General features: G+C 55.4%; 8 protein-coding genes across 8 annotated transcripts; all 8 read left to right on the top strand.

Moving 5' to 3' along the window:
- Positions 1-821: 821 nt before the first annotated feature.
- On the top strand, positions 822-2,520 carry ABB37_04809 (putative mitochondrial hypothetical protein; the record flags this gene model as incomplete). Its single annotated transcript, XM_015802608.1, has 1 exon — positions 822-2,520. The coding sequence occupies exon 1, from the start codon at positions 1,405-1,407 to the stop codon at positions 2,518-2,520; it is 1,116 nt and encodes a 371-aa protein (XP_015659052.1). The 5' UTR covers positions 822-1,404.
- A 584-nt stretch (positions 2,521-3,104) lies between these two features.
- ABB37_04808 (hypothetical protein) lies at positions 3,105-5,032 on the top strand (the record flags this gene model as incomplete). The annotated part of the gene is made up of 1 exon (XM_015802607.1): positions 3,105-5,032. Exon 1 carries the CDS (start codon positions 3,182-3,184, stop codon positions 5,030-5,032), a length of 1,851 nt encoding a protein of 616 aa, XP_015659051.1. The 5' UTR covers positions 3,105-3,181.
- A 344-nt stretch (positions 5,033-5,376) lies between these two features.
- On the top strand, positions 5,377-6,843 carry ABB37_04807 (putative rab-GDP dissociation inhibitor; the record flags this gene model as incomplete). The annotated part of the gene is made up of 1 exon (XM_015802606.1): positions 5,377-6,843. Exon 1 carries the CDS (start codon positions 5,506-5,508, stop codon positions 6,841-6,843), a length of 1,338 nt encoding a protein of 445 aa, XP_015659050.1. The 5' UTR covers positions 5,377-5,505.
- A 3,079-nt stretch (positions 6,844-9,922) lies between these two features.
- ABB37_04806 (putative protein kinase) lies at positions 9,923-11,593 on the top strand (the record flags this gene model as incomplete). Its single annotated transcript, XM_015802605.1, has 1 exon — positions 9,923-11,593. One exon carries the CDS (start codon positions 9,923-9,925, stop codon positions 11,591-11,593), a length of 1,671 nt encoding a protein of 556 aa, XP_015659049.1.
- A 2,320-nt stretch (positions 11,594-13,913) lies between these two features.
- ABB37_04805 (putative mitochondrial C-8 sterol isomerase-like protein) lies at positions 13,914-14,854 on the top strand (the record flags this gene model as incomplete). The annotated part of the gene is made up of 1 exon (XM_015802604.1): positions 13,914-14,854. The coding sequence occupies exon 1, from the start codon at positions 14,186-14,188 to the stop codon at positions 14,852-14,854; it is 669 nt and encodes a 222-aa protein (XP_015659048.1). The 5' UTR covers positions 13,914-14,185.
- A 936-nt stretch (positions 14,855-15,790) lies between these two features.
- ABB37_04804 (hypothetical protein) lies at positions 15,791-17,677 on the top strand (the record flags this gene model as incomplete). The annotated part of the gene is made up of 1 exon (XM_015802603.1): positions 15,791-17,677. The coding sequence occupies exon 1, from the start codon at positions 16,199-16,201 to the stop codon at positions 17,675-17,677; it is 1,479 nt and encodes a 492-aa protein (XP_015659047.1). The 5' UTR covers positions 15,791-16,198.
- An 878-nt stretch (positions 17,678-18,555) lies between these two features.
- On the top strand, positions 18,556-19,707 carry ABB37_04803 (putative mitochondrial hypothetical protein; the record flags this gene model as incomplete). Its single annotated transcript, XM_015802602.1, has 1 exon — positions 18,556-19,707. The coding sequence occupies exon 1, from the start codon at positions 18,856-18,858 to the stop codon at positions 19,705-19,707; it is 852 nt and encodes a 283-aa protein (XP_015659046.1). The 5' UTR covers positions 18,556-18,855.
- A 1,798-nt stretch (positions 19,708-21,505) lies between these two features.
- On the top strand, positions 21,506-27,102 carry ABB37_04802 (putative mitochondrial UDP-glucose:glycoprotein glucosyltransferase; the record flags this gene model as incomplete). Its single annotated transcript, XM_015802601.1, has 1 exon — positions 21,506-27,102. Exon 1 carries the CDS (start codon positions 21,715-21,717, stop codon positions 27,100-27,102), a length of 5,388 nt encoding a protein of 1,795 aa, XP_015659045.1. The 5' UTR covers positions 21,506-21,714.
- Positions 27,103-27,249: the final 147 nt, after the last annotated feature.

Genomic DNA, 27,249 nt, shown 5'->3' with positions numbered 1-27,249 from the left:
ACTACTACTATATATATATATATATATATATATATATATATAGCTATATTTATATGGATATTAACTACGCTAACGTTTTCTTCGTCATCGCTGCCTGGGCGTGTGTTGGTGTGCTGTTCTTGTTCTGTTCCCACTCATCTTCCTCATAATTGTTGTTGCCCCATTTATAGCACATTTCTGGCGCCGCTTCATTTCTCTTGTTTCATTTTTTCTTTCCATCTTGGAGTGTTGCACCTTCTCTTTGTTGTTGTTTGTTTGCGTGTTTGAAGCTGCGGCGTTTCCGACTTCCGCAATTGCACCGCGTTGCCGCAGCCCCTTTTTGTTTCTCTCTCTCCCTCTTTAACTGTGTTACCGCCACTCATGTAGCTGCGGAGAGACGATTTGTGTCTTTTCTTGCCTTTGGTTTGTACCCTGACGATTCCTCTTCCCTCCTCCTCATGACTTCTCCGCTCTGCACGCATGAGAGTTCTTAACGCAGAGATCAAAAACAGAGAAACAAATATCACCCCTGTGCCGTATGGTGTCTGGCACTAGGCGGGGCTCCAGCAACTTGTCCTTTGGAGGACTGACAGACGAGAAAAGTCCGCTCATCTCACCACTTCACAGTTAGGTCTCCACAAGACACACAAGACGTTGTGATTATTTCTCCTGTTTCGCCCCCTTTTTCGGCGGCAAGGCGGGCGTGGTTATTAAATATTTGGGCTTGGCAGAACCGTATGAAGCGGCGAACGTCGCATTCAGCTTTCCTCTCCTCGCCTCTTTCTCTCGCCTCTATTCCTTCGGTGTTTGACCACCATCGCCTCCACTCGAGCTCTTTAACAGCGTGTAAGCTTTCTTGGTTTATCGACGAGCGTTGGCATCGGCACGCGCTGGGCTCTTGAAATATACGTAAAAGGAAACAGAATAAAAAACACGGTTCATTAACCTTAAAAGGAAAAGGAAAGGGAAATAGAAGAGGCGTCTCATCTCTGGTGAGTCATGTTCGTCGTCAGCGTGGCTTTACGAAGCTGCGCACGCCAGCCAACTCGACTCTTGACATTGGCGACTTCAGTCGCTGCCTGCTGTCGTGGCGAGCCGCGTATTCTGCTGCGTGTGTCCACACCAGCCACTCTCTTGCGGACGACGTCGAGCGAACTGTTCATCGATGGCGCCGCGGGCTCTTTAACCACGTCCCGACGATTTGGCTCAGGCGTGGCGCAGAAGTCCAGTGCTGGCCGAGGCAGAGGTAGAGAGAGAGGGAGAGAGAGAGGTAACGCAGCCACCCGCATCACTGCTGCAACGTCGGCAGTCGATGCGCAGCGTGCCGCGCATGCGGAGAAGGATGATAAAGGAGGAGAACCATTTCTCCACCGTGCAGGGGAGGATGACGATAACGGCGAAGACGAAACGGCGCTTGTCTCTCCCATGACAAAGCGGATTGGCCGGGGTGGGTCCAACAGGCGCGGTGGTCTTATGGGCGAGGACGACAACGCAGAAGATGAACTGGAGGGTGTGGAGACCCCCACAGAGGATCCGACGGCGCCGGCGCACGACGAGGACGATGCCGAGGTGTCCCGCCGTTACCGCCACCACGGCGGCGAAGATGAGGAGGACGAAACTCGTGTGGACGGTGCGGAGGAGACAGAGAACACCAAGGGTGCGGTGGCGAATCTGGCGCTGGAGGGGAAGGACGACGAACCGGGGCGGAAGCGCAGCGCATCAGCAGCTGCACGCAGACGCGCCGGCCAAGGCAACGCAGGCGAAGATGGAGATGCAGAGGAGGACGAGGAGGACACGGCGACGTCGTCGACTTCGAACGCCGTCGGCGGGGAAACGACAGCGTTGGACACGTCCCCCCACGATGAAGAGGTGGCGAACAAGTATCTGTCCGTCGCCTTCCCCGATCTCGCAGCGGAGTACACGGCGGCCGGCCCGCAATCCAACAAGGTGCCGGTAGAAGAGGTGCGCATCGACTCCGCGGAGGTCGCCGCGTGGCGCTGCCCGGTCTGTGCGAAGACGTGGTCGTGTGGGGTTTTCGTGCGGTGCATTTTGAAGAACGGCTGCCCGCACTGCGCGGCGGAGCACCGCACCACCATGTCCACCGTACGCCCAGACCTGCTGCAGCTCTGGGACTACAACCGCAACAATCCCTTCTTAAAGCCGGAGGAGATCGCGGCGGACAGCAGGGAGGTGGCATACTGGACCTGCCCTACGTGCCGGGAGACCTACACGGCGCGGGTGCGGGACCGGGTGCAGGACAAGACGCAGTGCCCGTCGTGTGCGTTGCTGCGTTCCACCTCGGCTGACGCGGCCGGCTCCGCGGCGAGTGCTTTGCAGCTGGAGTGGCACCCGCTCAAGAACGGTGATCTGCGCATTGACCAGCTGGCACCGACGGACCGCAAAACGAAGGTGTGGTGGCTCTGTGGGTCGTGTGGACACGAGTGGGAGGCGTCGCTGGGGACGCGGCTGTCGCACTCGCCCCGCAGCCGGGGCAGGAACTGTCCTGCGTGCCATGGGAAGGCGACGGCGGAGATCCTTTAACGGGGGCTGGCAGAGGTTTTCTTCGTGTTGGCCATCTCACATCTGCAGATGACACCGCGAGCTGGGCACGGCAAGATTCATGGTTTCTTCTTCACCCCGCCCCCTTTTTTTTTCCACAGAGATTGACGAATAATACCGTTCTATAATCGTGAGAGAGACAGAACTGTGGTACGTGCGACGGCGTGCTGAGATGGAGGGATGGGGGAGGCGGTCCGGTGAATGCGTGTGTGGTGCGCGCAGTCTGCGTCGTCACAGCCCAGTACGTTAAAGAAGGAAGAAGCACTGCTTCTAACGTGTGGGCCTTAACAAAAACAGATTTCTATGATGCACTGCTCCACGGATCAACACGTAGAATAAAAAAAGAAAAAGGGATGCGTTGTAGCTTTCATTTCCTCCTTTGTTTCGCTGCTCGTACAGGAACTATCATACTGCATGCATCCCGGCGTGTATGCTATATATATATATATCTCTTTCCCCTTCTCTCCCCCGATGCCTCATCTTGCTACTCAAGACGTTCTTTGCCTCCTTTCCTCTTCTTCCTTTTCACTTATGGGGTGTGCGTCCTCCCCGTCACCCTGCCCATAGCAAAGGAGCGTTACATCCGCAGCTCCCTCCACCAGCGATACATATATATTTAAGGGAGTATCTTGTTGCCTTGTGCATGAAGACCACATCTCCTGTTTTCTTCGCCGCTTCCGGGGCACACATGTGCGAGGAGCTCGTCTCCTCTTGCGGCTCCGCGGCGAACCCTTACCGCAGATCCATGATGCGTCTGCTCGAGTACGTCGGGCTGCAGCACTACGGCACCCCGCAGGCGACCGTGCCGCCACGCACGACGGCCGAAGACGACGCCATCGCGCAGCACCTGGAGGCGGTAAAGGAGGCCACGGCCCGCCATGAGGCGAGCGTGCGACAGCGCAACATCCGCATTAACAAACGTAAGCCGACGAGTGCGCTTGTCGACATCCTCGCCTCCGCCGCCACGGCCACGGCCACCACCACTGGCCAGGGGGCATCAGAGCGCAGCGCTTCCGGCATGAATGCATCGACGTCGTCGAGGCAGCCGCCGACCATTTATTTGAGCTTTGAGGACTCCGCCGAGTGGAAGGCCTTCTTAGCGAGCATCACCCCAGAGGATCGGCTCGCCGTGACAGTGCGGCGTCGGCTGACGGTAGAGCTGTGGCGGGCCCATCGACGGGACATCTGCCTGTGGTGCTGGTTTCCACGAAACATGTGCGTGTGTGCGCAGCTCGACGCCTACAGGGCGGCCATGCCAGCCCACGTCTTGGATGCCCACGTCGAGGTGACGATGCTGCTGCACAGTGAGGAGGTGATGCGGAGCACCAACTCGGGCCACATCGCCGCCTACCTCCTCGGTGCGCCGATACGAGTGTGGGGGATGGACGCGGACGACTTCTACCTGCGTGCGTTGGAGCCCTGCTGCGTCCGACGTAGTAGCGAAGGCGGAGACGAAGAGGCGGCAAACAGTGTCGCGTTGTCTCCTCTGGCGCAGCCGTTGTCCCGCTCTGCAGAAGGCGTCGGCTCGCCTGTGGTGGTGTACAACGTCTCGCTGTACCCGTCTGCGGAGTCCACTAGGATGGACGAGTTTATCCGAAGGAAGCAACTCGGGCTGACGCCGTCGGAGGTGCACGACGACATCGAGGAAAACAAGATGGTCGAAAGAAGCGGAGACGTTGATGAGGCAGAGCCTTTGAAGTTCGAAGAAGACAGCGGGTGTGTGGCACCGAGCTATGCAGCCAATTCGGAAACAGCGTATGATGATGGTCATGGCGATGCGACGGTGCAACGCGCAGCGCACAAGAAGATGCATCTCATTCTGTTAGACAGCACTTGGGGGCAGGCCCTCTCCCTGAACCGTAAGCTGAGCAAGTTCATCCCGCGTGTGCGGTTGGAGATCCCGGACAGCTACGAGTCGCTCTTTCAGGCGTTACGCAAGCGCACCCGCGAGAGCGGCGTCAGCACCCTGGAGGCGACGAGCATGGCGGTGGAGCAATGCATACGTGTCATGGGCTACACTGATGAGGCTGCCCAGACGTCGTCGACGCTGACGGCGGCAATGAAGAACTTTGTGGACGCCCGCTGCCTGCTGAAGTACGCTGAGGCGCAGTTTACGACCGACGGCGCGGTGCTCGACGCCTTCCGCGACAAGCGGGACGATGCCCGCCGCGACGACGCCGCACGTCGACAAGTTGTCCTCTCCGATAAGATGCAGCACGATGCAGAGGCGCGACGTCTGCGGCTGCCACCTGTGCTGAACTACTGCTACTGCTGCGACTGCGTCATTGGGTGGCACCGGATGCCGGAGCACGTGATAGGGCGCAACCACCGCACTGCACTGCAGCTCAATCCAACGTGCGCGCCGTCGCCGGCCTCGCGGGTGGTGGCGGTGCCGGACTTCGCGCGTCCAACCCGTGCGGAGCGGGCGGCGGAGTGGCGGAGCAGGACGAGTGATGAGGCGCCGACTGTGGCGCCGCTGAAACTGCGTAAGTAAATTTCGCGTATCGTTGTTCACCAGCACGACTTGCCTCCCTCGTAAAAAAAGAGCCATTAAAAAAAAACAAGAAACACACATGCAAACACACACGCACACGCACACGCACACATACAAAAAAGGGCAGCATATCAAGGCACTATCATCAAGCTGACTAACAGTCAATTCTGCTACGCTTTGTTTTTTTCTGGTTGTTGCTGCTTTTCTTGAGTTCTCGTGTTGAATGGGCGGCAGACACCCGCAAGTGTTGTTCCGTTGTGAGTTCGTTGTGTTGTCCTCCGCTCACTCCCTCTTCCTCCCGCCTTCACGAGCGTCTTGCCATGAGAATTCTAGTTTCATACGAAGAAGAATCCCATACAGTTCGAAGAGTGTCCTCACAGAAGACAGAAGAAAAAAAAAGCAGAGGCGTAGCAAGTGCGCATTGTTATTTCATCTATACAACCTCATACAGAAGTCAACAACCAAAAAAAAAAATGGATGAGACGTACGACGCGATTGTGTGTGGCACGGGCCTGGTGGAGTGCGTGCTGTCGGGCCTGCTCTCTGTGAACGGCTACAAGGTGCTGCACGTGGACCGCAACCCGTACTACGGCGGCGAGAGCGCCTCGCTGAACCTGGAGCAGCTGTACCAAAAATTCGACAAGGGCACCCCGCCAGCTTCGCTTGGTCGCAGCCACCTGTACTGCGTCGATCTCATCCCTAAGGTGCTCATGTGCGCCGGCGAGCTCGTGAAGATCCTGCGCGCTACCGTGGTAGACCGCTACAGCATGGAGTTCATGCTGCTCGACTGCTCCTTTGTGATGAAGGATGGCAAAGTTGCGAAGGTGCCGTCGACCGAGATGGAGGCGCTCTCGTCCTCGCTGATGGGCTTCTTCGAGAAGCGCCGTCTTGGCAAGTTTCTGCAGTACGTCTCCGACTACGACGAGAGGGACAGCCGCACCTACAAGGGGCACAACCTGCGGGTGATGACGGCTGCGCAGCTCTTTAGTGAGTTCGGGCTGGGCAGCGACACTATCACCTTTGTCGGCCACGCCATCGCACTGCAGAGCAACGACGACTACCTGCAGAAGCCCGCGCTGGAGACGGTGCTGCGCAGCAAACTTTACCGCGACTCCTTTCTCATGTACAGCCGCTCCCCCTACGTATACCCGCTCTACGGCAGCGGTGAGCTGCCCCAGGCCTTCTCGCGCCTCTCCGCCGTGTACGGCGGCACGTACATGCTGCAGACCCCCGTCGACAAGGTCAACTTCGACGCCAACGGCGTCTTTGAGTCCATCGAGAGCGGCGGCAAGAAGGCGTATGCGAAGATGGTGGTGGGCGACCCCTCCTACTTCCCGGACCGCGTCAAGCCGTGCGGGAAGGTGGTCCGCTGCATTGCGGTTATGGATCACCCCATCCCCAACCTGAAGCCGGCCGCCAACGCGTGTCAGATCATCATCCCTCAGTCGGAGCTGAAGCGCAAGAACGACGTGTACATCCTGCAGCTGTGCGAGGAGGACAAGGTGTGCCCGGAGGGGAAGTACATCGTCATCATCGGCACCGTCGTGGAGAACTTCGCGAACCCTAAGGCGGACCTCGCCGCGGGTCTCAAGCTGATTGGCCCCACGCTCGAGACCTTCGTGTCGGTGTCGGACCTGTATCAGCCGTTAGAGGACGGCAGCACCAGCCGCTGCTACATCAGCAAGAGCTACGACGCCGCCACGCACTTCGAGAGCGCCGCGGCGGATGTCCTTGACCTGTACGAACGCATTTCCGGCCAGCCGTACAGCTTCGAATCCATCAAGCGCCGTGATGAGGAAGTGAACGCGTAACCGCAAGAAGAAACGGAAAAGAAAAAAGAGGTGGAGGGAAAGAAGGGGAAGGTGCGAGGTGAAGGAAACCTATAGTCGAAGGGTGGGAAGCGAAGGTGTGACTCACGCATGTCGAGCCCACAGTAGGCACGCACGTGAAAACAAACAGTAACGAAAGGACGGCAGCCGAATCTGTTCCCGAGGCTGCTCCCCTCCCCCATGTGCATCTGAGACACCGAGAGAAACTGCTTCTCGAGACACATAACTGGCCCCCCCCCCCTTCCCCCAACCGCAAGAGAAATGAAAAACCACGAGCCTTTTCTTTTACATGCATGCGCCTTTTCTTCTTCTTTTTATTTATGCGCGTTGGATCTTTTACGTCTTTTTCCCTTTCGACGTTGACTCCCTCTCTCCGTTTTCATCTCTCTCCCTTCGAACTGCGTCTATTCCGTCTTTCTTTGGGTTTCAACCTTTCAGTTCGATGATGTGCTTGTGCTTGTAACTCTACCGTTGTCTTTTCTCCGTCCATTATTTTGTTTCCTCCGTGATGTTCTTTTCGGGAAGATGACGGAGATACATCAACGATAGTGTCTTACTCCTATACATTTTAAAATAAAAAAGATGTGTTTCTGCACAGAAGCCTGTGTGTGCTTGTGTGTGCAGCTGCCTGCGGGAGTGTACGTAACACGCTGTCTGCGATGCGTTGCTTTTCTCCTCTACTTTTTCCTGTTTTCCTCATTTTGTTGATCTCTGAGTGTTTTAGAAGGATTTATGATCGACTTGAAGCGCTGCCGCATCGCATTCTCAATCATAGCGAGAAAAGAGAAAAAGAAGAAGAACGAGTTCAATTAATGCCAAGAAGGCGTACCAACGTACAAACCCTCACTGTAGAAAACGAAGGGGGGGGGGTGTAGGAGGATTGGTTTTACCTCTCGTCTCGTGCGCCACTCAATGCTGACGCGTGCGAATGGACGATCTCGCATTCCCGGTCAGTTTCGATACTCAGCCAGCGGGTTTTTTTTTCCTCCGTGACTGATGTCTGGCTCATTCGGAATTCCCCCTCCTTTTTTTTGGTGTGTGTGTGTGTGTGTTATTGTAGCCCTTTCCGGTAACGTACATGCTGCTCTCGTGTTTACTGCGAACCAAGGGTGAGGGACAATAAACACCAACAGCAACGAAACGCCTGTACTTTTGCTGCTGCGACCTTCCCTTCTACTCCTGTATAAAAAACCAACCCCTTTCCTTTCCCTATCCACCTCTTTCAAGAAGCAAGATCCATAATTGTATTTCCCACGCTCACAACTGCTGCTTTTCTGCACGTCCAACCCACAAGTGAACTGAACAGCAGCAGTTGAACGCTGACGTGCTGTGCGGCATCGCGTTGCTGCTCCTCTCCCTCCCTCTCTCACCACATCTATTTCATCCCCTCAGTTATTCAGTTCTCTTCTGCCTCTTTCTCTTCTTCACTTTCTCTTTCCCCCTAACTGTGTTTACGTCTTTTTGAGACCTCCTTTCCTCCACACACGCTCTCTCTCTCTCCACTTCACTTTTACGGCTGCTCTTTCCTGCACAGAGCAGGGAAGAGGAAAACAAAAAGATTGCGCGCCACAAGCAACGCTTTGGTTTTGTTTTCTTTTCCTGAGAAGGAATGAAAAGCGTAGGAGCTTTTTATGTAGTCTTCTACAAGTTCCCGTTTTTGTTTTTTTGCTCTTCTTGCTTATTGCGGTGAAGTGTTGTTGAGCTTTGTTTATTTAGTTCATCACGGACGACAAGTTCGAATATCGTGTGTGCGTGTTTTAGCCCTTTTCGTTTTCCTTGTCGGCTTTTCTTTTTTGTAGTCTTTGTCTTCCGTCATTTCTAAAGCTCCCTCCTCCTTCCTTTTTTTTTTCTAAGACCCTTTCTACTCTCTCTTCTTTTCTCTTATGAGAGTGCTACTGTTGGCCCAATTTGTATGACTCGTAGCCTTCATTGCGGAGATTTACTTCATCGTCGTGTGTGAGCGCGCGCGTGTGTGTGTGGATACCTTCTTCTTCTCTCTTTCTCTGTTTGGGGTAGAGGTGCGTTTTACCTTCCCGCTTTCAAGGAAAAAAAACATTTTGCCGCATCGTAGGCTTTTCTATAGTACATAAACTGCTGATCTTACATCTGAGTGTTTTCTTTTTTTTAGTCCTCTCCTCTTTTTTGCTGTTGTTGTTTTTGTCTCTTCTCTTCGGTGCTGCCGTTGTCGTCTACTTGACGCGCGCCCAGTCGTCGTTTGCAGAGTGAGTTAGTCAGTTTATTGCTCAGGTGACGTCTTCTGTGCGGTCGAAAGGATCCGCGAAGAGGCGACACTGGATCGCATAGTCCAGAGCCAAAGAGCGCTCTTTTTCTGTGTGTGTGTGTGTGCGCGCTTCTTCTTCTTCTTCTTTTTTGCTGTTTTGCTTGTGAGGGACTTCACTCGTGCGTTCCACTGCTGACAGGGAACGCCACGGCTTGTTTACTGTTGCTCCCTTTGCTCAGCTCTCTGCCGTGCTGCTTCATTTATTAACTCCTGCTACTGTCGTTATTTGTTGACTTTTTTTTTGGCCTTTTTGTGTTCTCTGGCGTTCGCATTCGCAAGACCTCTTGTGGGCTTTCCGTTGTTATCTTCGCTCATCTGGTTTCGCCGACTCCTTCGCTCCCTCTCTTGTTTATAATATATTTAAGTATACATCTTCGGAGAGTACGGCGAGAGCGGCACCCTCCTGAAATTCAAAAGAAAAGAGCACTGTTGATCCTGCAGGCACCAAACGAAAGAGGTGAAGGCGAAAGCGGCAGCTACAAAATCAAAAGAGAAGAAAACGGCAACAACAACACGAAGTTCATGCAGACGGAGGTGCGGCACGGGAGCGTGAAAGGTCTCAGTGACCTCCGAAAAGCGCACGCCTCCCCTGCGAGCAACGACATCCAGCGGCGGCCTTATTTCCCCGCAAAAGCCAAAGACGGCGACGGCGACGGCGCGGCCTTTGCCCGTCACGAACCTTCCGTTGGGTCCGCCCCCACTGCCATCCCACCACAGCAGCCACCACCGCAACCACAGCGACCTCCAGCGGGGACCGGCACCCCTGCCACGACCAACGGTATGACGGCACCAGCAGGAGGAGCAGCAGCAGGAGTAGGAGTAGGAGCAGACGACAGCAGTGGATTAACGACGGTGGAAGGCACCGGATGCACGTACGTCCTGCGCGACGAAATTGGTCGGGGCGCCTACGGTAAGGTGTACCTGGCGGATGTCATTCATACTGATCCGATGCAATCCCCGCAGCCCGTGCCGCCCCCGCCGTCGTCGACGCAGCTGCCAAGTCTGTGGCGCTCGACCGGCGGCGGGCTGGTGGAGAAGGCGATCAAAAACACGACGATATCCACCACCAACACGAATGGGAGTAGCAGTGGGGCGAGCAACGGGCACCGCGATAGCTGCAGCAGCAGCGGCACAAACACAGCGGGGCAGATGGTGCTGAAGCGGATGGAGAACGTGAGCGTCGAGGACGGGCTGCAGGCCGCTACGCTGCGCGAGTTTATGGTGCTCGACGAGATCAGCATGGGTTCCTTTGATCGGGAGCACGCCGAGGTGGAGGCGTTTCGCGCTGGGCGGGTGGTCTTCCGCACCAGTTCCACCACCTCCGCCGCTGCACGTCCGCACGAGGGCAGCGCCTGCTCCTTCCTCGGCAACAGCAATACGGTGAACACAAACGGCAGGTGGGATGACGAGGTGCTGGCCACCTCCACCTCCCGCAACGACGACTACGACTACCTCTCCTCCCCGCTGCGGCGTCGCATCAATCGCGGGCGTAGCTACCTCATCGGCATGCGTGACACCATCATGCGACCGCAGGAGCAACTCGCCTACGTGGCCTTGGACTACTGCGATGGCGGGGATCTTTGGCACTTCATTCACGATCTGAAGGTGACGCTGAAGACATCAGACCGCCAGTTTGGCGACGCGATGCCGACGAAGGTCTTCCGCCGATGGGCCGTGGAACTTATTTTAGGGCTCGCCTTTCTTCACTCTCGCAACATCTCCCACCGCGATCTAAAACCGCAGAACTTGATGCTGGCGAGGCGGACGGACATCCCGGTTGTGCCGGCGCCGCGACCAGCGCTGGACTCGGGGCGGGAAGACGAAGACGAGGGGGAGGGCAAGTCGCAGCTGCCGCCCGGCGAGCAGTACAACCTGAAGGTGGGCGACTTCGGTCTCTCCCGATTAGAGGATATCCCCTATAAGAAGTACCTGCACGAGGCCGTGACGCTGTGGTACCGCAGTCCTGATGTGCTGTTGGGCAACACCAACTACCACTTCTCCGCTGACGCGTGGTCGCTGGGCTGCATCTTGGTGGAAATGGCGTCCGGCAGCGTTCTCTTCAAAGGCCGCGATGAAGCCGACGAGCTTCGGCACATCTTCACGCGTGGCTGCCGGCCGTCGTTGTTCAACTTTCCGCGGTTAACGGAGTACCCCTACGCGGAGCGCTTTGCGGAGGTGCTGCAGAAATACCGCGACGTCGACGGCGAGGCGAAGGCGACCGCCGACGGCGTCGATGCGGAGGCGGCGCTGCAGGCCCACGTGGAGAAGCTGGCGCGTCACCTGCGCGCTTTCTTAAAGGAGCGCAATGCGCAGAACCTTTTAGGGACAACGGGAATCGATTTAGTAGCCCGACTTTTGGTGTTTGATCCGGAGCGGCGCTTTACGGTGCTCCAAGTGGTGCGCCATCGCTTTTTTCAAGAGGCGTACGCGGAGGTGTACGGGCCGGATTGACGCCCCCAAAGGCTGCTCAGAAGGAGCGCAAGCAAAACAACAACAAAAGCAGTAGATAATGCCGCAATACCGGAGACCTGCAACTTTTTCTTTGCGGCGCACGTGGGTACAACGTCTGGGGCGCTCTCCGTTCTCATTTTTACTTTCTTTCATTGTTTATGTGTCGTTTTTCTTTTTCTCTTTTTCAAAGTTGTGCGGAACAGTAAACAAAGAAAAGCCCTGCATATATACCTATCTATGTGTGTGTGTGTGTGTGTGCTGTGTTGTGTTCGGTGTTCTGCATTTTTTTTCCTGCTGCCCTCTTTCCACGTGCTCGCCTTTGTTGTTGCTGCTCTTCTTCTTGTTTCCGTGACGATTGCTGAAGTTTCCGAGTGCTTGCGTAAACACCGCCGACAAACACGGACTCCAGTTTTCTTCCCCCTTCTTCTCCCGCTATTATGAAGAAAATTAGCGGTTTCCAGAGGGAGGGAGAGAGAGGGGATGGGCAGGAGCGACTTCACAATTTCCGTTGCATCCACACATCCCTTTTTTGTTTTTTGGAAGGAGGGCCATGCAAATACACGGGTATGAATGGAAACGCGAGCCAAGAGTTGGAAAGGGAGGGAAAGAGGAATCCGGCAGACTCTCCGCTTTGTACAATCAGTGTTTTTACTTTTTGTTGTTAAGGATCCGCGTGAACCTTTCCACTTATTTATGTGTATGATGCGCGACGGCAATGAATTGTATGTCACTGAGCAGCGCGACACTCTCCTCCCAACTATCTTTTTTTTTTCACTTGATTATTGTTTGTTTGAGGAGTTTCCGCCTCTGACTCTGTGTGGTGGTGTCTCAGCTGTAGCTGCGAGCTTTTCATTGTGGAGCATCGATTGGCGTTATGAGCGGTAAAAAGAAAAAGAGAGGAGAGAAAGGAAAGATACAAAGGAGCGGGAAGATCGGTAACGAAGAAGGGAAAATGCTCTCCATAGCTTGCATCTAAGCTGGGACGCCTCGTTTATGGTACTACAGCGACCTTTTTTTGTTTGTTTGTTGTCGTTGTAATTCTCTTCCCCTTCGCTTTTTAGCTGTCTTTTTTTTGCGTTGCTCTTCTTCGTTTTTTTTTTCCTGTGTGGTTCAGCCATGTATCAACTCCCTCGTTGACTGTTGTACAGTTAGCCTTTTACTGTTTCCTGCATTCCATTGGTGGAAGTGCCAATGCATCTCAGACCTTTGCTCTTTCTTCGTCTCAGGGACCATCCTTATTCGATTCCTATTTACGTTGTTGGTGGGGAAGGTTGTCGTTGCCGCCGTTGTCGCGTACCCGCCCCTCGGTGTTTTCTCACTGTATCTTTTGTATTGGTCCGTCTTCGGACTTCTTTTCTGTTGTTGTTATCTTTGCGCTAGACGTCCACATTTGCCGCCCTCCGCACCTCTTCGTTCTTTTTATGTTCCTCCCCTCTCCTTTTTTCCCTCAAAAAAAGGAGCAGCGAAACGTGGCAAACGTGCTCACCCATGCACCGTCATTCAAACGAAGAGGAGGGGAGAGAGCGAGCGTGCGAGCGAGAGACAGAGACAGAAGGTGGAGCGGATTTCTTCTTTCCTGTTTTTGCTGTTCTCTCTCTTGTCTTGAACGTTTTTTTTTTTACCACTCTTTTTGGTTTTGCTTCCACCGAACATCGATCATGCACGGATGTACTTAGATGTTCTGTCCTTCGCCCTTTTATTTATTTATTTTTGTTGTTCCTTGTCCAACACCGACTGCGCTGCTGGTGTTCATCTCAGCAAGAAAGACACACACACACACACACACCCGTCGAATCTCTGGCCGTTACTCGCGGCGGATTCTCCACTGTGGAAAAAGGAAAAAGAAGCGTACGAGCCAGTCAGAGGGAAACCTATGAAAGGGAGTGTAACGTAACCGTCGAGCCGAGGAACACACACATTCAACATCAAGAACTCATCGTGTAGCCCTACTCGCATCCCTTTGGCCTGTTCAAGTCGTCTCTTCTTGATGCCCTTTTTTTTGTTTCTAACACTCGAAGCTGTGGCGTGCTTCTAGAACTTGAGAAGAGGTTGGGTGTGTTTCTTACGGACACGTACGGGGAGCAGTGCCTGGTGGTTGTTGTGTTACCTACTTAGTTTGTCGCGGAGAAGTGCACACACCCACACACACACACACCAAAAACTGGCGTTGTGCTCATCCTCTGTCAAGTGCGATCGACCCCTTAGATGGAATCCGTTTCCATTCTTCATCCCATTCTTTTTGACTGCCTTCTCTCTCTCTCCCATACACATAAACGCACATACAACACAAACAAAACCCACTCGTTGGACTTATACTCTAGAAATTCTGATTTTTGCGATCATATCTTCCTTACGTGTGCCAGCCCACATCGTTCTTCTTCTTTTTTTGGTTTGTGTGTCTCCGTCAAATACTATTATTTTTTTTTGATTTCCTTCTTTATAACTCTACTCTGCAGGGCCTTTCTGTCGCTACTTACCAGCTGCTCTCCTGGAATACCACTACGCCTTCTACGCGCGAGCGCACAGCGGCCACGGTCCGAACATATTTTTTTTTTTGCAGCAACACGACGAACAACAGCAGCGGCAGCGAAAATGGCTTGCTTTCGTTTAACCGTGATTGTGGTGATGATTGTGGCCGCCATCGTCGCCTTTTTTGGCTACGTCGATCAGCCGTCGAACTGGGTGTACGATCCGGCCCGGCTGCAGGCGATTGCGCAGGCGAGCATCGCCAACGCCAAGGCCGCCCACGGCGAGCTCGCGACGGCGAAGCAGATAACTGATGAAACGATCCGCCTGATGCTGGAGGCCTACCCCAAGACGACGCGGTACACGGGGCACTGGCTGTGGAACAACGCGGGCGGGGCGATGGGCAGCATGACGGTGCTGCACTGCTCCTTCTCCGAGTACATCATCATATTTGGCACGCCGGTCGGCACGGAAGGCCATACCGGCCGCTATTTCTGGGCCGAGGATTTCTTTAACATTCTGGTGGGCGAGCAGTGGGCGGCGCTGCCGGGTGCGGAGAAGAGGGAGGTCTACCGCCCTGGTGACCAACACTTCTTGCCGCGCGGCGTCGCGAAGCAGTACCGCATGCCGGATGAGTGCTGGGCCCTGGAGTACGCCCGTGGCAACATCGTCTCGATGCTCTTCTTTGGTTTTGCCGACATGTTGTCCTCGACCTTGGATGTGTTAACGACGTGGCACACTGTGGTGGAGAGCGCCGGCAACATGATCCCCAATCTTCTTGCGGGAAAGATTTAAATGGAGGGGCTGCTCCGCTGAAAAGCGAGAAAGGGAGTCTCCTCAAAAGATGCCAAAGAAACACGAGGAGGGAGGCTCGCTTGGTGTTTGCGCACTGCAGTCATAAAGCGCATTTCCACCACCAAAAAAAAAAACATCGAAGATCAACAACAGCCACAAAGACAAAAAGAAAAAGAAGGCGCTCGTTAAAATAATAAACGAGAATTGTCGTGTTTGGCGCGGAAGAGAAAAAACAAAAGCCAAAGAAGGCCCTTGAAGATCGCGAGTGTCGCCAGCACTGAAAGGAGAGAAAAATCAGCGGCACTAAACAACAAAACAAAAATGCATCAACCGTAGCTCGTCGCAATTACTCTTTCATTTCTTTCAAGACGCCGTTTCACCTTTTACGGTGTGCTGCGACATGAGCGGCAGTGTGGGAGCAACGGCAACAACGGAAGGCGCGCAGGTGCGTACGTGGTGTGCTTCCCGCGTTGTTTGACGGCGTTCCTGGCGCGCATGGGACGTGAACGTCATCGTAGCTAATGTATGTTATGTTTTTCACTATGAAGTGCCTTCCAAAACGAAAAGAGGCTATCTTCTTTCTTTTCTTTCAAGACAAGAGAAAAACTCACAGTTGCTTTTTTTTTTGGCTAATACGGCTTTGTGAAGGCGTTTTCCATCACAGCGCGGGGTTAAAACGCCCTTTTCTGAGATGCCGTAGCAGCACCCGACGCGAACTGCGGCGATGAAAGTGCAAGGCCTCTCGAAAAGAGAGATGCAACGATGAGCGCTTTCAGAAGACTATTCCTGTTGTGTCTCCGCTTCGTACCCTTATTCCCGGGTGTGTTCCCCTGCCTCAATCCTCCCCTCCCTCCCCATTGCTGCGGCACGTCCTCTCTTCTTGTTTGTTGTTATTCTTATTCTCTCGGTCGCCTCACATATTGCTCGGCAACGCAAGCACCATACGCAAACACTTACAGGTGTGCTTTGCTTAAGGCTACTTCTTTCTGTTACGTGTTTTTTTGTTCGACGAGTTCTCATTCAGTCCCCTCTTTTTTCCCCCTAATCCTTTTCTTTTCTTAACGGCTTCATCGATTCACCAAAGTTTCTTTTCTTTTCTTTGTCTTTCTGTCCGAAAGAGGCGTCGTGTGTATACGGCGTGTGCACGACACAGTTGAAAGCTCGTTTGCTTTTCTTCTTCGCATCACCTTCGAGCTCATTGGTTTCCTTGTTCTGCATCTTTGCCTCTCCTTCTTTTCTTTAGTGTTCACATAACACTCAGCTCAGACGTCGCATAGTTTCACATACGCGGTTTCCACTAACAGTTGATCGTATATATATTTTCCCTCTCGGCCTCCAGCAGAAATGGGCGTTTTGGTGCCCGAGCGGAGACGTTGCGGCCGTGTGGCGTCGCGACGCAGCAAATGTGTGGTGCCTTGCGCTTTGTTCTTCGTCTTTTCCATGCTTATGCTCTGGACAGCCACGGCGATAAGATTTGATGACATTCAGCTGGCCAATAAAAAAGATTCTCCCGAGGTGTGGACGAAGTCCGTCCAGGCGGTGGTGGCGCTTGAGATGGCCATCGAGGATGCGACGGTCCGTGAGAAGGTTCAACAGGCACTCAAAAAAACGAAGAAAGGATTTCAGTACTGTAGCCACAATGTCTACCATTGCGACGACACCGGCAACGCCGTTGACGTCATCATCGACGATTTGCAAGACGGACGCGTCAATTGGGATCGATTTCCAGCAACGGTGAAGCGCATCTTCGTGCGCAACTCCGTTCTGCGACAGACGTTGATCTTGTCCGAGCTGCCACGTCAGCTGGAGGTGTTTTCTGCTGTCAACACGTCGTGGAATTCCACGTCGCTGCTCCTACACCCCGGCAACGTGGTGGGCGAAAGTAGTGTGGCCCTCCTGACCTGCGGTCAGGACAGCGGCAAGAAGTGTGTGCATCACCTGCAAAAGTTGCAGTGCGAGAGCTGCGGCCTTACGGAGGCCAACCTCAGCAAGTCAGACCTGCTCTACCCAGAGCTGACCTCCATCAACTTCAATAACAACACCCTCGTCGGCTTCGACGTGCACACCGTACCCGCGACCGTGACATCGCTCCACATTTCGCACGTCCCTTTAGAAGGGCTCAGCGTGTTGGATGTGCTGAGCCGCTTGCCGAAGGCGACAACGGAGCTGAATCTCAGCTACACCGGCGTGCTGTTTCAGTGGGACACTCTGAAGAGCATAACGCTGCCTTTAACCGTGCTGGACCTCTCCGGGCTTACGTCGACTCCCTCGAGGAAAGGGCAGGACAACCCGGACATCACCGCCACAGAACCCCAGCCGATGAGCAGCTTCTGCGATGGCGCGTTGGGCAAAACCCTTGAAGCGGCGTACTTCGTCCACTCCGGGCTGAAAGGCGTCCTGCCCGGTCTCGCCGCCTGCACCCGCCTCACGGTGCTGGACTTATCGCATAATCAGCTCACACGGCTCCCCCTGGACCACCTGCCACCTGTGCTGCACGTTCTGCGTTTGAGCAACAACAGCTTCGAGGAAGAAATGAACGTGTCAAGCCTCCCACGGGGCTTGCTGTCGCTGGATGTGTCGTCGAACCGTTTCAGTGGCCCGTTCAAGATATCCGATCTGCCGCGGAGCCTCGCCTACTTCGACATCAGCCACAACGCTTTCACGGGGCATGTGAACTTGACGGAGCTACCGGAGACGGCGAAGTTTGTCTACCTGCAGTACAACAACTTCACCGGCGAGGCCGATCTTGTTGACATTCCGCTTGGGATTCGGTTCATCATGGTGCATCATAACAATTGGGACTACCGCTTACCAGCTCCCTAACGGGGATAGGAGGCGACGAACCAAGGATTGAAGATCCCCAATATTTTTCCTTCTAAACTTGCTGGTGGGATTACCTGTGTGTGGCAGAAGCTGTTACGATTTATCTGATATTGTTTTTAAAGCGCTGCCTCTATCTTTCTTTTCTTTGTTCATTGAGTCTGCGTACGTGAAGCACCGCAACAACAAAAGCAACAACAGCAGCAGCACCACAGAGCCCGCCGGCTGTTGATAACTTATTTCAGTTTTCTTCCTTTCATCATTGTTCAGGAGATTGAGTTGAGTTGCCTCTTCCTGGGTTTTTATGTTCTCTTTTTTTCTTCTATATGCGTGGTTGTTGTTTTTGATGAGCCAAAGCTAATCGTTGCCTTTTCTTCTCATCCTCTGGTGTGTGTTTTTCTTTTTCTTTTTCTAAACCTTTCACAAATGCTGATTATATGCGAAAACCATTTCTGATGCATTGCGTGCTCTTTCTTTTTGTAGAAGTCTCCGCAGGCGAAACATGTTAGTTGCCTGAAAGCTAAAATAAAGCAGTAAAGAAAGAAAGAAACGAAACGAAACGAAATCGGTTTGCGCCTTGCTGAGGAGACAAAGCGCGCCCTGCACCCTCTCCGCGTCGTTCCAGGCTGCGTGGTGTGTTTACCAGGCGAAGCGGGAGACCGGAAAAGAAAAAGGCCTTGAGAGAAATCAAGGCAGAAGATGGAGCGCGATTCAGAGTGTGTGGCTTGTCACAGATGTCTTGTTCTGTTGCTGCTGTCTGCCTTTCATTACAATCGAATCCCCCTCTCCCCTCCTTCCCCGCTTCCTTATCTCTGAGTGTGTTTTGCTTCTTATGATGGACCCGCGACAACTTGCTTTATGCGCTAATGGGCGTTGGGAAAGAACTTTTGTTTTTCTATTGTTTTGCGGGAAAGCAGATTTCGCTGTGTATACTGTGCATCCGATCGGTTCCGAGACCGTTGCCACCTGGGTGAAAAAAGGAAAAGAAAGGAGAAAAGTGGCGCAGCAGAGCAAAGTCTCCTTTGGCGTCACCATTACACACCACCTCTCTCTCTCTTCGTAGAGGAGGATAAAACAAGACGCTTGTTAGCACAATAACACCGCCTTTCAGCTCTCTGACGAGCGCCCTAACAGATTCAGAAACGCTCATAAAGGCAACCGTTAAAAAAAAAAAGAGCCGGATGGCGGATTACTCCAGCGACCGACAGCGCCAGGCGCGCCAGGCGTACGGCGATCCAGAGAAGTCGATCGAGATTCACGGGATGTCGTTAGAAACATTCAACCTTGACATTCGGAAGAACGGGGCGATGCGCAACCGTGCTCTCATTCTCTCCACCCTGGCCGGTCTGTGTGCGGCGGCCGGCGTTGTGGCCGTCGCCATTGGCGCACCGGACGCGCTACGCACCATGTGGAAGGTGCGAAACATGTCCAAAGTAGTTGTGTGGACTGTAGCGGGAGGGGTGTCGATTGCCTACGTCGTTACGAGCTCCTTTTCCTTCGAGCGACAGATCTACGACTTAGAGCTGAAGCGCGAAATTTGGGAAATCGAGAACCACCTCTCCGGCGAGCTGCAAGAGATGATCACCATCTACCGCAGCCTCGGGCTCTCCGAAGAGGAGGCGCTGATTGTCACCCGCATCTTCGCCAAGCAGAAGAAGTTCTTTGCCTATTTGATGATGGTGGAGGAGCTTGGCTACTCTCGCCTGGAGCCGCCGACCACGTCGGAGGCGCTGACGAACGCCGGTGTGCCTTCCGTGCTGGGTTTTGTGGTGGGCCTTGTCACCCCGCTCTTGCCGTTGATGGGCGTGCTGACGAGCGTGGCGAACGTTGGCCCAACAGGGCTGACCACCCATGCGAAACTGCTCAGTGCGGGGGTTTTCCTCGCGTGCAACGCACTGGTGAGTTACGCGCAGACGGAGATCTTCTTTGGCGCGTACGCGCATACGCCGGTGCTGATGCGCACGACGATCGCAAACGCGGTCGGCATCAGCAGCGTGTATGGACTGAGCTACATGGCCACCCGATACGTGTAAACGACGAGCACACCAAAGGGCATGTAGAGGAGGAAGCGCGAGAGGGAGGGTTCGAAAAGGACGGTGCTCGTTCTGTGGGGACGGCCTTTGAAGGCCTTCTCCGTTGTTTTTCTTTGCAACGTATGCGGTCCTGCTTCGTCAGGCTCCCCCAAAAAAACACTTAGACAACGTGGAAGCGAAGGGTGAAGAGGCGCGGAAACAACGCAAGCAGCAACAACACAATAGAGCTTCTATGGAGACACGATAGAGTGCCGGGGAGTTCTATACATGTTAGCTACCTTGTTCTTGTGTGTGATGTGTGTGATGTGTGTGTGTGTGTGTGCGCGCGAACGCCACTGTCGTCGTGGATCGATGTCCCTCTTCCATCTCTAAGACTTGGCGTAATTATTATTGCTGTCGGCGTCGCCTCAAAGCCAACACCGAAGTATGTATATCTACTTTTCTTTTATTTTTTCATTGCTAGGGCGTTGGGATGCGTTGAGTACGATGTACAACGATGCGACGCTTTTAGGCGTCTTTCAAGCATCGTTTAGTTTTTTTTTTTCAGGCTTTCTTGTTCTTTTCTCCTCCCTCCCCCTCCTCCTTCTCTGCTTCGTTTCATGTGAACGCTAATGTGGGTTCTCCTCTACGTGTTTAATTCCCGTGCACTCACGTTGTTCCTCTCCAAGAATACGTGTCTCTCTCGGTGTGTGTCTGTGTATGTCTGCATGAGTTTTCCCCACCAGTGCCTTTAACTATGTGGTATAACTGTTTGTGCCTCCGGTGTGTCTCTCTCTTAACGCTCTCTCTCTTTCTCTCTCTTGTTTTTTTTTGGTTTATTCTTTCACTGCTGCAACACTCTGCCTCTTTTCCTTTTCCGTTTGGCATCGCGGAGAGAGGACTTTATCGAGTTTGTTTAACGCCGTTTTTTTGTTCTCTCTCGATGGGCTTTTTTTTGCTTTGTCTTCACAACAAAGACGGCCCAAGAATAAATGTCCCTGCGCGCACCCGTGGCTGCTCTAAACACCCACACGCCCCCCCACACACACACCCATCCCCGCCCTTTCTTTTCTCTTGTTGTTTTGCGTATTTTGGAAACGAACAGGTGTGTGTGTTTGCCCTCGACTACGCTCTTTCGAGACACGTCATGGAAGAAGAAGCGTATTCGAATTTTTGTGGGCCCTTTTTTTTTCTCCACTCGGGCGTCTTTATTTGTTTTTTTTTTTTTTTGAACTGCTGGTCGTTAAGGAAGGGTTTATGATTCTGTTTTGGTGTTATCGCGCGATTGTGATCGCGGTGCGAGTCGTTGTGCGGTGCTTTTTGTTGTTGTTGCAGTGTGTCCCCCCATTTCGCGGTTGCCTGCGTGCTTGAGTGCGGTGACGGCAGTTTGTAGCACGTGTGTGTTGATTTGCACACTTTAACCGCTGCTTAAGAAGAAAGGAAAAAAGGAAAACAAAAATCGGTCGCGGACGTTCTCGCTCTCCTGCCTTTTCGACAGTGGGCGACCGATGTGGCGTTGCGTCTTCTATTCTCGTTGCGATCCCCTCCCTCCCCCCTCCCCTTCCTCCCCCTCTTGGTGCCGACCCCCTTTCGATGTCATCATGAAGGGCTGAAGCAGAAACCACCTGTGCTGACTCGTTAATAAACGCGTGAAAAAGAAACCGGTTTGGAGGGTTCCTTGTCGCGGTTGCGCTTCCACGTCGTCCACGTTGAGGCCTCACCCCTCGTCACCACGCTCTACGTCTACAGCAAGAATTCTCCTTTTCCTCCCCCCCCCCTCGCCTTTCTCGCTGCTTTCACATCATCATCAAACACGAAAGAAAAAGGGGTGCAATTGCAACCCTACTGGTTTGCTTTCTTTTTTCTTTTCTTTTCACTATCTCCTTCGTCCCAGTTACGCTTCCGCATCGTGTCCGGGTCGGTGCAGACGTCCACACATATAAACCGCCTCTGATCGTTTTGCAGCACTCCCCACTCCTGCTCCGTTGTTCAGTGCTCGGCGCGCAGGAAATTGACTTCGTTTATCCAATGAACACTCCCCCATGCAACTCTCGTGCGCTGTTGCGGCTCGCGGTGCTGCTCGCGTTCAGCGCGCTGCTCTGCACCACGCAGCACACCAACGCGAAGGGGATCCACGTCACGGTGGAGGCCTCGTGGAACGAAACCTCTTTTTTGCAGGAAGGGTGCGAGTGGGCCGGCCGCACGTTTGGCCCGACCGCCTTCTACAGCTGCGTGAATGCACTGTGGGACTATCACCTCCGACGTGGAAATGATCCCGTCGACGGTAACAGCGCAGCGAGCCACGAGGCGGTGAGCGCGCGCTACTCCACCCAGGAGGTGCAGTACACGGCCATCTGGGAGTTGGCACGGACGCTAACGGAGACGCAGATGGCTGACACGGCGCTCTTTGCGGTTGAGATGTCCTCTCGCGTGTACTCGCCGGCGGTGGAGGCGCATTACGCGACGGCGACGCAGACGCTGAGCGCAATTTCCGCCTCGGAGCAGGGAGACATTGCAGCTGCCTCGGCATCACCACCACGATCCACGGGCCCTTGCGGGGAGCCGTTTGGCGTGCTCTACACACCTGCGCTGTCTGCGAGTGGACAGATGCAGGCGCAGCCGGTGCACTCCGCTGTCGAGCTGAAGGCGCTGCTGACGGCACTGGAGCAACACCAAGGTACAGCTGACTCTTCTTCACCGTCGTCGCGTGTGCCCGTGGTATCTGTCCGGGATGTGTCGCTGACTCGCCTCGACTACCGCTACCCCTCTCGTGCCCCCCAATCCGAAGTGTCCGCCGTGTTGGTGCTGTATGGCCTGCTTGGGTCGTCCGCCACGAAGGAACTGCACGAAGCAGCGGTGGAGTGGATGGAAAAGGGCGAAGGTACCGTCCGCCCGACCTCTGACGCGGCCACCACGCCGACACTCGCGTACTTCTTCCGTCACTTGCCGGTGTCTCGCACGCGCCTCTGCGGGCCGACGGCCGCCGAGCAAGTACACGAGAGTAAGGATCACGCCGCCCTCGTGGAGGAGCAGTGGGACACCCCGCTGGTGGTGCAGGGCTACGGAGTCACGGTGGACTTCAAAAACATGGAGTACAAGGTCCTCGATGAGAAGGCGACTGCGCAGCAACGCGCCAAGGCGGAGGCGGAGGGCAACGATGCCGCCGCCAGCAGTCCGGCGGAGACACTCCTCGCACCGGCTGACCAGGCTGATCGCGTCGTTGCGGGCTTCCACATGCGACGCCTGACAGAGCGCTACCCCCACCTCGCGTTGTCGCTGAAGGAGCTAGCAACGTTGGTGGAGGACGAGATGGGCGGCCGCGACTTGAAAGTCGACTTCGATGTGTGGGAGCTGCAAAACATCGGGCTCGCCGCGACGCAGTACATCCGCGAAGTCGAGAACAGTAGCCGCCGCCTGCACGTGCTGAAGGATGTCGTGAACCGGTTCCCCCTGTACGCCGCCGCACTCTCGCGCATTGCCGCGCAGCCGAACCGCCTCGAAGTGGTGCAGAAAGCGCTCGCGGGGGTGCGTCAGCGGCTCTCACCGGGTGTGTCGGCGCTGTTTGTGGAGGGCTGGCGGGTGGAGGCGAAGGATCTGAGCCTATTTGGCGTGCTGGACGCGCTCAAGTCGAATGAAGCGGTTTCGCACCACATCAAGAGGGCCTTGACAACACGCCTAGTTCCACCCGGCGAAGAGGAGAATAACGCAGTGGCGGCGCGCAATGTTGCCACCGTGAAGGTCGCGCCGACGTTACTCGAGAAGGTGAGCAACTACGTGAAGCGCGCTGCGTGGCGGGCAGCGGAGGAGCACGGTGCCGGTGCCACCAGCGACGCCGCCTTCGCTATCCCGGACCAATACGTGACCTGGCTGAACGACGTGGAAGCAGAGGAACGCTTTGAGGGGATGCCGAGGCAGCTGAAGACCTTCTTCACGCAGGCGTCGGGCGTCACTCCCTTTCCGCGCCGCAACTTGCTGCACTTTGTGTTTATATGGAATGCGCTGCGAAGGTCGCACCTGCAGAGAATATCGATGATTTATAACCTGAACCGCCAAGGCTTGCTGGCGCGCTACGGGCTGCTGCTGCTCGACCCAGAGTGGTCGCCAGAGGTCGCATCGGAAACGACGACGGCGACCGGTGCGGCAGGACAGGCGGCGGGGTTTGCCGGGCAGTCCTCGCTTTCCCCCGAAGTCCTCGCTATTTCGGCCCTCGCCTACCACCTCGCACAAGCCGGCCAGCCGCAGGCGTTGATCGAGGTGATCGTCCAGCTTCTTCAGGCCCATGCGGCCGAGGACGCCATATCCGAGGACTTGATTTCGTCGAACACGGTGCAGCAAGTGTGCCGCGGCGTGGCAGACGCGGTATTCGGTTCGAGTCTGGAGGAGCTCATGAGCAATGTGGACTTCGTCAATCACTACCACGAAACACAGGCGATGCTCCGCCGATTTCCGATGGCCGAGTACCCGGCCGCCTTGATCAACGGCGTCGTGCTCGACTCCTACGGCGGGGCGCTTCCCGCCGCGCTGCACAAGGAAGTGCTGCAGCTGCGTGAATGGGTCGCCAATGGGGACCTAACGGACGACATGGAGGACCTCTACACCCAAATTCTCCAGCTACGCGGGGCAGCGGACCATCTGCAGCCGGCCCTGCTCCGACCTCCGCAGACGATGCCGTGGACGTCGACGCAGGCTGTTGTGGCCTTCATCGAGGACGCCCCTTACCTCTACAGCGCTGCCTACGCCTTCGATGTGCCCTCCCTCACGCAGATCCTCACGCTGCCCTGTCACGCCACCGAATCAACACTGCATCAGCTGCAGACGGTGCTCTCCGCCCTTCAGTCGTGCGCGGACGTGACGAGTGAGAGGGACGCGCACTACGCGGTCTGCCGCAGTCTTCGTGTGTCCATTGTGTCTTGCCCAGCCGCCATCGCCACCACCACCGCGGCCGACATCTCGCCTTCCTCGTCCGATGTGTCTCGCTACATCGCTGCGTTGCTGCGCCAGACAGTCCAGCGGGACGTCGCGGAAGCAAAACGCCTAATTACCATTCAGCGCTACGTCTCGCATCTCCGCAAAGCCCTCGCGATGTCGCCCACTGTCGGCGGGACACAGCGCCGCGCCGGCGTTCTCGATCGTGCGACGGTGACCGCGGCCCTCGCCCACGACCCCCTGCCGGACGATTTGCAGGTGAAAGAGACCGGGACGCCGGCTGACGTGCTGCAGCGCGTCAGCGGTAGCCGCGATTTCTGGGCCGCGCTGGGGGCTGCAATGCCGGCCCGCGACGTCAACGTGACGCTTGTCACAAATGGCCGGCTTATAGCAATGGACGACACCTTCACCGCATGGGACGTCCTCGAAGCGGCGCGGCAGATGCTGCCCATGACCAAAGCGATTGAAGAGGCAGTGGTGAAGGTGAACTTCGCAGAGATGACATCCGTCGATGCCGACGGCGCGCAGTTCACGTCAGATGAGATGGACAACGCCTTCTACGGCGGCAAAATCGCGTGTCTCACCAGCGTCTTTGAGCACGAGAAGATGGCGCACGAGGCCGTCAAGTCAGCCTCGCCGCTGGTGCGGGAGGAGCACCTATTCGCGAGTGCGGAGGATCGTAAGCGACTGCGGGCGGTACTCTTTTCTGTGAATAACACCCCAAATGGTGCAGCGTCAACGGGAGACGGGGAAGAGCTGCACCGCATCACCGCCGTCGTGGACCCTTCCTCACGGGACGCTCAACTGATCGTGTCTCTTGTGTCGTACCTTATGGAATCGCCGCTGCGGCTGCGCCTGACGGTGTTGTTAAACCCTTCACTGGATGTTAAATTCCCTATTCGCGACTTCTACGAGTACGTGGCGAGTGCGAGGGTAAACTTCGACGCCTCGTCGGGTCGGGTGATGGCCCCCGCGGCGACATTCACGCAGCTGCCCGCGCGCGCGCTGCTCACCCTCGGCGTGGAGGAGCCACCGACGTGGACCGTCTTCTCTCAAGCCGCAGAGGAGGACCTCGACAACATCCTGCTCTCGCAGCTGTCTCCCGGCACCCCTTTCGTCTTCGCGGTGTACCGGATGCACTCTATTCTCGTGACAGGCGATGCGACGGATGTGCTGGTGGGTCGGCCACCGGACGGCCTCCCGCTGTCTCTGACCACCGCCAACGCACGGAGCACCGATACGCAGGTCATGGCGAACCAGAACGGCTATTACCAGCTGCAGGCGGGGCCGGGTCTGTGGTACCTCTCCGTGAAGCCCGGGCCGGTTGCTGCGGCGTACTGCATCGAGGCCATCGGGCCCCACCCGATTCCGGCGTGTGCGGAGGGCAGAGGAGAGATCAACTTCACACAAGGGCAGCACATCCCGGTCGTATTGGACTCCTTCAGTGGACGCTACCTGTCGCTGCGGGTGCGCCACACGCCGACGTCGTCGCTGCCGACCTCGGCGACAGGTGACGGTAGCGGGAGGGATTTGCACGCGATTTTGCAAAAGATGGCGTCCGATGTGACGCACACGTGGCCGCCGCCGTGGCGCGCGCGCGTGGCGAGGCCGCACCCACCGGCGAAGCCGACGCTGCACGTCTTCTCCGTCGCGTCCGGGCACCTGTACGAGCGTTTCCTGCGCATGATGTTCTACAGCGTGCACCGGACCTCCTCGGACAAGTACGGCGCGAACACCACCCGCATTAAGTTTTGGGTTATTGAGAACTTCTTGTCGCCGCAGTTCAAGCGGTACATCCCGCTGCTGGCGGCAGAGCTGGGCTTTGAGGTGGGGTTTGTGACCTACCGCTGGCCGTGGTGGCTGCCACGGCAGACGGAGAAGCAACGAAAGATCTGGGCATACAAGATCCTGTTCCTCGACGTGATTTTCCCCCTGGATGTCGACCGCGTTATCTTCGTGGATGCGGACCAGACCGCCCAGGCCGACCTTCACGAGCTCTACAACATGGACATCGGCAACAGTCCGGTGGCGATGACGCCCTTCTGCCAGAAGTACCGGAATGAAGCCACGGTGCCGTTCCGTTTCTGGGAGCACGGCTTCTGGGTCGACCACCTGCGCGGCAAGCCCTACCACATCAGCGCCATCTTCCTCGTGGATCTGCGCCGGTTTCGTGCCATGCTGGCCGGCGACAGCTACCGCTCCACCTACGCCAATCTCGCGCTCGATCCCAACAGCCTCGCCAACTTGGATCAGGATCTGCCGAACTACTTACAAGCGAACATCCCCATCTTTTCTCTGCCGGAGCAGTGGCTGTGGTGTGAGACGTGGTGCAGTGCGAAGAGCAAGTCAAAAGCGAAGACGATCGACCTGTGCAACAACCCACTGACCAAGATGCCGAAGCTCGACAACGCGAAGATGGTCATTCCCGGCTGGGAGGAACTGGACAACAAGCTGCAGAACATGTCCGACTCGTTGCTTGGTCTCCATTGAAAGGAGGGCACTCGGTTGGTGTATTCACCGCTTGGTGTCTGTGTGTGTGTGTGGAGGGAGGAGGTATATCACTATGGGGTTCTTGTGTGCGATGTTGAATGGGGTCTAACTAAAAAGTGTGTTATGTATTTGCTCGCCCGTTGATGG

The sequence above is a fragment of the Leptomonas pyrrhocoris genome (assembly GCF_001293395.1).
Source record: "Leptomonas pyrrhocoris isolate H10 chromosome Unknown, whole genome shotgun sequence".
NCBI lineage: Eukaryota > Euglenozoa > Kinetoplastea > Trypanosomatida > Trypanosomatidae > Leptomonas > Leptomonas pyrrhocoris.
Note: the sequence above shows the minus strand (reverse complement) of the source record. Positions and strands in the feature narration are given on the sequence as shown.